Source organism: Nicotiana sylvestris, chromosome 6 (genome assembly GCF_000393655.2).
Source record: "Nicotiana sylvestris chromosome 6, ASM39365v2, whole genome shotgun sequence".
NCBI lineage: Eukaryota > Viridiplantae > Streptophyta > Magnoliopsida > Solanales > Solanaceae > Nicotiana > Nicotiana sylvestris.
Genome location: NC_091062.1, coordinates 62,366,569 through 62,375,703, shown reverse-complemented (window position 1 = coordinate 62,375,703; position 9,135 = coordinate 62,366,569). Strand labels below are relative to the sequence as shown.

At 45.0% G+C, this 9,135-nt stretch overlaps 1 protein-coding gene across 1 annotated transcript; it reads left to right on the top strand.

Annotated features, from left to right (window-relative positions):
- Nucleotides 1–226: 226 nt before the first annotated feature.
- LOC138870693 (uncharacterized) lies at nucleotides 227–862 on the top strand. The gene is made up of 2 exons (XM_070148524.1): nucleotides 227–328; nucleotides 392–862. The coding sequence occupies exons 1-2, from the start codon at nucleotides 227–229 to the stop codon at nucleotides 860–862; spliced, it is 573 nt and encodes a 190-aa protein (XP_070004625.1).
- Nucleotides 863–9,135: the final 8,273 nt, after the last annotated feature.

The window sequence follows — 9,135 nt, the reverse complement described above, 5'->3', positions numbered from 1 at the left end:
CTCACAGATGGTGAGGACAAGCACGATAGATGCTCCCGACCCGGGAGGGGCCGCTCCCCCCATTGCTAGAGGCCGAGGTAGAGGCCGGGGGAGGGAACCGACCTGAGGTAGGGGACGAGGGCATCCCAGAGCTGTTCCAGTAGCACTACCAGCAGATCCTGCGGGAGATCCTATTATTGAGGAGCAGGGTGAGGTGCCCGCAGCTGAGCCTACCCCGACGGACTTTATGACAGCACCAGGATTCCAAGAGGTCATGGGTCGTATGCTACGATTCATGGACACCATGACTCAGGCTGGTTTGTTTCCTGCAGATCCAACTACATCACAGGTAGGAGGGGGAGCATAGACCCCTACTACTCAGGCTCATGGTCATGCAGTTGCAGTGTATCAGACTCTGGGTGCACTACGCACGGATGAGGCTCAGCCAGTTGCTGCAGTGATACCCGAGCCTAGACCAGCTGCGGATAGTGACCTGCAGAAGCTGTTGGACAGATGGACTAGACTTCACCCTCTTGTCTTCGGGGGTAAGCGTCATGAGGAAGCTCAGGACTTCATTGATAGGTGCAGGGACAAACTGTACAACATGAGGATATTGGAGTCGCATGAGGTTGACTTTACTACTTTTCAGCTACAGGGCAGGGCCCCTAGATGGTGGCAGTCTTATGTTCTTAGCCTACTCATATGTTCTCCTCCTATCACATGGAGTCAGTTCACGCAGTTATTTCTGGATAGGTATATTCTACCCTCTGAGAGGGAAGAGCTGCGGTATCAGTTTGAGCAGCTTAAGCTCGGTCAGATATCCGTGACCGATTATGAGGCGATGTTTTCTGAGCTAACCCGATGGGGACTCTTTATTAGTTAGTAGTGGAGATTACTCGGAGGATTGAGGGCTACCATCTAAGGGGTAGGGAGCAAATGCAGCAGGATAAGAGGGCTATATTCTCCGGAGAGTTCAGAGGTGCCCCAGCCAGGGGCAGAGGTCAGTTTGGGAGGGGACAGCCCAGTAGGCCCCCATATTCAGCAGCACCACCTGCTTGGGGTGCTCCGGCGCATCCCTATTTCAGCGCCATACCAGAGAATTCTTACTGCCCACCAGCTATTCGGTGTTCCTCTGGTGGGTATTCAGGTCCTCAGGGTTCTTCTGATTCATATTTCAGTGCTATGCCGGAGAGTTCATACCGTCCACCGGCCATTCAGGCTTCTTCCAGTGGGTCTACAGGCCATCAGGGCCAGCCATCAGGCCAGCAGGTCACCGCACTGCGGGGTTGTTTCGAGTGCGGAGACTTTGGTCATATGAGGAGATACTGCCCCAGGCTTCGGGGCAAGGTAGTACAGCAGGGTCAACAACCTATGATTTCAGCACTGGCCGCCCTGCCACCTAGAGGTGGAGGGCAGACTGGTAGGGGCCGTCCTAGAGGTGGAGGCCAGGCAGGGAAAGGTCATCCAGCTACTGCTCAGTCAAGTGGAGGCCATCCAGCCGGTGCTCCAGTCAGATTTTATGCCCTTCCGGCTAGGCTAGATGCATTGGTCTCAGATGCCGTCATCACATGTATTATTTCTGTCTGCGGTAGAGACGCTTCAGTATTATTTGATCCAAGGTCTACCTATTCGTATGTGCCATCTCTGTTTGCTCGTTTTCTGGTTATTGCTCCTGAGCCCTTGGGCACTCCTGTTCATGTGTCCACTCTTGTGGGCGATTCTGTGGTTCTAGATCGGATCTACCAGTAATGTGTGGTCACATTCTGTGGTTTTGAGACTAGTGCAGATCTCCTATTTCTTGATATGATCGATTTTGAGATCATCCTGGGTATGGATTGGTAATCCCTATATCACGCAGTCCCAGATTGCCATGCCAAGACTGTTACTTTTGCGATGCCAGGGTTGCCAGGGTTGGATTGGAAGGGTTCCACATTTGATACATCTAGCCGGGTTATCTCTTTCCTGAAGGCTCGACAAATTGTTGAGAAGGGGTGTTTGGCTTGTTTGGCTTATGTTCGGGACACCACCGCAAAGTCTCTGATGATTGATTCAGTTCAAGTAGTTCGGGAGTTCGCCGATGTGTTTCCTTCTGATCTTCCTGGCATGCCACCGGATTGTGCTATTGATTTCTAAATTGATTTGGCTCCAGGCACCCAGCCTATATCTATCCCACCATACCGCATGGCTCCGAAGGAGCTGAAAGAGCAGCATGAGGAGTTGTTAGCAAAGTGGTTTGTTAGGCCTAGTGTTTCACCTTGGGGGCGCCAGTGTTATTTGTGAAGAAGAAGGATGGGACTATGTGGATGTGCATTGACTACCACCAGTTGAACAAGGCTACCATTAAGAATAAGTACCCGCTGCCGCGCATTGATGATTTGTTCAACCAGTTGCAGGGTGCTAGGGTGTTCTCTAAGATCGACTTGAGGTCGGGGTACCATCAGTTGAAGATTCGAGATTCGGATGTTCCGAAGACCACATTTCGGACGAGATATGGCCATTACGAGTTTCTGGTGATGTCCTTTGGCTTGACTAATGCCCCAACATCATTTATGGACTTGATGAACAAAGTTTCCAGGCTTTATATTGATTCCTTTGTCATCGTCTTCATTGACAACATCTTGATATACTCCCGTAGCTTGGGGGAGCACGAGCAGCATTTGAGGGTAGTGCTTCAGACCTTGCGAGAGCAGAAGCTATATGATAAGTTCTCCAAGTGTGAGTTCTGGCTAGAGTCAGTGGCACTCTTGGGGCATATTGTGTCAATAGAGGGTATTAAGGTGGACCCTAAGAAGATTAAGGCAGTTCAGAGTTGGCCACGTCCTACTTCAGTGACCGAGATCAGGAGCTTCCTAGGGTTAGCAGGCTATTACAAGCAATTCATGCAGGGCCTTTCATCTATTGCATGACCTTTGACTAGATTAACCCAGAAGGGTGCTCCTTTCCATTGGTCCGATGATTGTGAGGCGAGATTTCAGAAGCTCAAGACAGCCTTGACTACATCACCAGTTCTTGTGTTGCCTTCCGATTTAGGGATGTATACGGTATATTGCGACGCTTCACGCTTTGGATTGGGGTGTGTATTGATGCAGGAGGGGCGAGTTATTGCCTATGCTTCGCGCTAGCTGAAGATTTATGAGAAGAATTATCCTGTGCACGACTTAGAGTTGGCTGCGATTGTCCATGCTCTCAAGATATGGAGGCATTATCTATATGGGGTGTCATGTGAGGTCTTTACTGATCATCGCAGCTTGCAGCATTTGGTCAAGCAGAGGGATCTCAATTTGAGACAGCGTAGGTGGCTTGAGTTACTGAAAGATTATGACATCACCATTATTTATCATCCGGGCAATGCATATGTGGTCGGGGGTGCCTTAAGCTGGAAGGCAGAGAATATGGGTAGCTTGGCATTCTTTCCAGCAGGGGAGAGGCCACTAGCTTTGGACATTCAGTCCTTAGCTAACAGACTTGTGAGGCTGGATATTTTGGAGCCCAGCCGAGTTCTTGCGTGCATGGTTTCTCAGTCGTCATTACTGGGACAGATCAAGGCCCGATAGTTCGATGATCCATATTTGGTAGTTCTCAGAGAGACATTGCTTCAGGGTAGTGCCAAGGAGGTTTCTATTGGTGAGGATGGTGTTTTGCGACTCTAGGGTCGCCAATGTGTTCCTAATGTTGATGGTCTAAGGGAGAGGATACTAGAGGAGGCACATAGTTCGCGGTATTCCATCCATCCGGGTACTACGAAGATGTACCGTGACTTGAGGTAGCATTATTGGTGGCGGAGGATGAAGAAAGACATAGTGGAGTATGTGGCTAGGTTTTTGAATTACCAGCTGGTCAAGTATGAGCACCAGAGGGAGGGTGTCCTACTTCAGCAGATGCCTATACCAGAGTGGAAGTGCGAGCGCATTACCATGGACTTCGTAGTTGGGTTGCCCCAGACCTTGCGGAATTTTGATGTAGTGTGGGTCATCGTGGATAGGTTGACCAAGTTGGAACACTTCATACCAGTTGTAACTACTTACACTTCGAAGAGACTAGCTCAGATTTACATTCGGGAGATAGTCCGGTTGCACGGTGTGCCTATTTCCATTATATCAGATAGAGGCCCTCAGTTCACTTCTCATTTCTGGAGAGCTGTTCAGGGCGAGTTGGGGACCTGCGTGGATCTTAGCACAGCATTTCATCCACAGACCGACGGGAAATCGGAGCGGATAGTTCAGATCTTGGAGGACATGCTTAGAGCATATGTGATTGACTTTGGAGGACAATGGGATCAGTTCTTGCCTTTAGCAGAGTTTGCTTACAACAACAGCTACCAGTCCAACATCGAGATGGCTCCATTTGAGGCTTTATATGGGCATCTATGTCGTTCCCCCATCAGGTGGTTTGAGCCAGGTGAGGCTAAGTTATACGGCACAGACTTGGTGAAAGATGCCTTGGATAAGGTGAAGTTGATTCAGGAAAGGCTTCACACAGCTCAGTCCAGACAAAAGAGTTATGCGGATCAGAAGGCGCGTGATGTATCATTCATGGTTGGCGAGAAGGTCCTTTTGAAAGTCTCGCCAATGAAGGGTATTATCAGGTTCTGGAAGAAGGGAAAGTTGAGCCCAAGATTCATTTGCCCATTTAAGGTATCAGGCCAGTTGGGGAGGTTGCCTACGAGCTAGCTCTACCCCCCAGCTTATCGAGAGTTCATCCAGTTTTCCACGTGTCCATGCTCCGGAGGTATCATGCCGACTTGTCCCACGTGTTGGACTTCAGTACTATTCAGATGGATGAGAGTTTGGGTTAGGACGAAGAGCTAATTACCATTGTTGATAGACATGATCGCCAGTTAAGATCCAAGAGGATTTCAGCGGTGAAGGTCCAGTGGAGGGGCCAACCAGTCAAGGAGGTGACCTGGGAATCCGAGGAGGACATGCGGAGCATATATCCACACTTATTCGGCACCTCAGGTACTTTTCTATGTCTGTTCGAGGATGAACGTTTGTTTAAGAGGTGGAGAATGTAACGACCCAACTGGTCATTTTACTTTTTTAGAACCTCCTTCCCCCAAATAAAACTTCCCGCGCTTGCTTTACCTGATTAACGACCTGTGGGGATGGTTGGTTCGGGTTTTGGAAGAGTTTGGGTTGAAATAGGCTCATTTGATTCCTTAAGATTTTCTTAAAAAGCTAAGTTTTACTTTGGTTAACATTTTTAGCAACGGACCTGAATTTGTGTTTTGACGGTCTCGGAGGGTCCGTAGGAAAATATGGGACCTGAGCGTATGCCCGGAATCGAATTCCGAGGTCCCTAGCCCGAGTAATGAATTTTTATTGGAAATTGTTAAACTGAAATTCTAAGAATTTAAAGAAACTAAATAATGATTGATCATATGGGTATCAGGCTCGTATATTGGTTTCGGAGCCCGGTACAAGCCAATATAACATTTAAGACTTACCCGCAAAATTTGGTGTCAATCTGAGTAGTTTAAGTGCGTTTCGGCTCGTTAGAGGAAAATTAAAAACTTGAAGTTCATAAGTTTGATTCTATTGGTTTTAAGGGGTGATTGTAGATTTAGCATTGTTTCAGATGTTCCGAAGGTTCGAGTGGGTCCGTTTCATGATTTTAGACTTGTCAGTATGCTCGGGCGGCGGGAGCCCCGAGCATCAATCAGACGAGGCTCGAGTGAAGTTGGAAACGTTGAGAATAGCTGAAGCATCTGGTTTCTGTCATAACCGAATCTGCGGTTGGTCAGCCGTAGGTGCGAGACCGTAGAAGCGGTCGTCCTCTCATAGATGTGGCCAAGGCAGGCCAGGCCCAAAACTGCAAAAGCGGCTCCCAAGCAGCAGAAGCGGCTGCGGAGAAGCGACTTCAAGACCGCAGAAGCGGTCCCAGCCCGCTTGGCCAATTCCATAGATATGGTCTCTTCCTCGAAGAAGCGGGACCGCAGATGCGGTCCCCTGACCGCAGATGCGGAAATCACTGAAGCAGTGAGCTTCATTTATTACGGGTTCTATTTATTTTTACCATTTTGCACTCCTCCATTGGGTGATTTTAGAGCTTTTTAGAGAATACTTCCACCTAGAATGTTGAGGTAAGTTTATCCCACCTATTCCTAGTTTAATACTTGTGTCTTAGGTAGATTAAACACTAAGATTAAGGTAAAATCATGAGGTTAGAGCAAAACCTAGGGTTTTGATAAAACTTAGATTTTTCCCACGAAATTGGTTATTAAGCGAAGTAGAAATCATATATTATTGATCCTTAGGTTACAAAGAACAACTTTCTTCGAAAATTTTCAGAATCCGGGAATGTGGGCCCGGGGTCGGATATTAGGAAACTTGTGTTTAAGGTTGGGAAATTTCTTTAATAGTTAGAATGTGATCTTGTGAACTTGTATTGACTAGTTCTTACCCCATTTAACTAGTTTTGGATCGTTCGGCTCCAAATTGAGAGTTCGGGCTCGTTCTTGGTATTGGAAATGTACTTTGGAGTGAGGTGAGTCTCCTTTCTAACCTTGTAAGAGGGAATTGTCCCCATAGGAGTAATAATTGTATAATTTGCCACTAAATGCGGGGGCTACGTACGTGCTAGATGACAAGAGTCCGTGCGTAACTACTATCATGTTAATTGTCCGGGTAGTTTAGGACCCGTATCATGCTATATTTGCAAATGTTATATGTCTTCTTGCTAATGTGATCATTTAGGATATGCTAGAGAACTGGGAATGAACATAAGTGAACATATGCTGTGTTGAACACTTGTATGAGTTTATTTGAATATAAATGCACCTTCTTGTATTTTTCTGTTGATAATTGATATTTGTGAATCGGGTCGATCGCTTCGGTAGAAATAGATGCATCTACGGTTCGCGCCATTCAACCCTCTGGTAGTGCACAATTTCTTTTATATTGGATCGGGCCGTCGACCTTGGCATAATATGCGCATGATATTTATGTGAATTATCATTGATGACTTGCCTGATACATGGTTTGAAATGTAAAGGATTAACTGTGATATTAAAATGACATGACTTAGAAATCCTTATATCAACTGTTATATAATGTGACTATCATGCCTGGTATAACATCATATTATATTATTTGACTCTAGTAGGTATCAAGTCGACCTCTCGTCTCTACTTCTTCGAGATTAGACGGGATACTTACTGGGTACATATTATTTATGTACTCATGCTACACTTCTGTACTTAATTGTACAGGCCCTGAGGCAGGTACATCTGGCTATCAAACCGGTATGCATCCCTGATCATAGTCTGAGACTTCCACGGTGAGCTGCTTCCATTCCTGTGCCGATCAATAACTTGATGGAGTCTTTCTTACTTTTGACTGTCTATTCTGTTTCAGACAGTAGGATAGATCTATTATTTTGTATATTCTACTAACTGCCCACAGCTTGTGACACCAGGTCTTGGCACACACATTAGTAGACAGTTCTTTTGGGTTATATAACTATTATTGAAAATTGGTTATTATCACCTGTTTTAATTGCAAATTAAGAAAAAATGTTGTAACTGCTTTGGTAAGTAAAATGAGAATTCACTAATATTTTTTCGTTGGCTTGCTTGACAACGGTGTTGGGCTCCATCACTACCATAGGTGAATTTGGGTCGTGACACAAACACACGGTAAAATCCTTAGCTAGCTTCAAAAACGCATGCATACACCCACAAGGTATAACCACATGACATAAAACAACATCCATATGCCCATAGCAACAACTCTGACCATAATAGCTGCCCATTACCATTCCTAGTACAGGAAAATCGACTCATATCGACTAGAGCCTTGTTCCAAACCTTCACGATGCTAATAATGATGCAAGAAACACGTGGAACTCATAGCTACTCACTCGATAAACAAGCCACATCGAACGCTACCCGGGCACATACATCACAATCTAAACCCAACAATCACAACTCGAATTTGACTGAACATGGAAAGAGGAACATATGAGAGAACTGTCAAACAAGCTAGACAGACACAACTACCCACCGATACCACACTACGGGTCCAATCCACAAGGAAAAAGTAGTACACACTCAAAAACCACAACAATCTTACCTTATTATGACTTCACCGCAGCACATAGCTTAGCACTAACACACCTATCTACCAAGAACACGAGGTCCCCATCTTTAACTCAGAATCATAAGTAAAATGAACATCTCATCAACTAAAACACTTTACTAACTAATCCCCATAGAACCATAACCACAACACGAAGCAAACTTCTTATACCTGTAGAATACCCAAATCATAAATCGTGGCCAAACCATCAAGAAATCACATCAAAACCTACTGTATTAACTAACAGAAAGTCCACCCAAGACTTATAACCTTAAATAGCAACCAAACTAGCACGGTATACATGGGCTATCACAATAGAATTCCCCAACTGGAATGAGCACATGAATGTAATACAAGAATCGCAAAAGACAACTATATTTGAGGCAAGGTAGAATGAATCTAACCAATCAATGGGACCAGATCGAAATAGCACAAATGCATCTGTATAATCAATCTAAACCATACATGTAAGGACATCATCTGATGCAGTAGCCTCTGCCCAACCAAGAAGAGCATAACAATGGGCCCAACCTCCCCCTCTAGGACGACTTCTACCCTCCTGACCTCTACCCCTAGCTGGCGGTACAGGTATAACAGTAACTAGAGCGGAACTCATAGCCTAAATACCCCGTTGTGACACATCAGTCTGGAGTCTAGTACAATCTCTTACAATGCGGCTGGTATCTCTGCACTTTTGCTGACATGGTTGTAGAAGTTGTCCGGTACGGGTACTCTACGACCCATGAATGTCATAAGCACCACATGAAGCTAGAAGTGCTAACTGTTGATACCCAATTTTTTCTCTATGTATTTTTCATATACAAAATACTTTCAAAATAACATACGTATACATATATAAGCATGCCCAAGTGTTTTAGTATTTTTTTCCAATTTTTAAAGATTTGTTTTAATCAATTTATTGCTCATTTTAGCAGTATAAAACCAATAATTTTTCCCAAAATTATTATTTTTGTGGATAATTTGTTTTATTTCCCATATTTATACCAAAATATAGTTAAGGTAATTTTATATATTTTTACAAATTTATTTGGTATTTCTAAAGCTAAATTGCATATAA

Bases quoted from the DNA above. Each gene is read 5' to 3' on its own strand.
- LOC138870693 (XM_070148524.1), top strand. From the start codon at position 227: ATGACAGCACCAGGATTCCAAGAGGTCATGGGTCGTATGCTACGATTC. The intron at 329-391 runs GTAGGAGGGGGA...GCAGTGTATCAG, and splicing joins CAGATCCAACTACATCACAG to ACTCTGGGTGCACTACGCAC.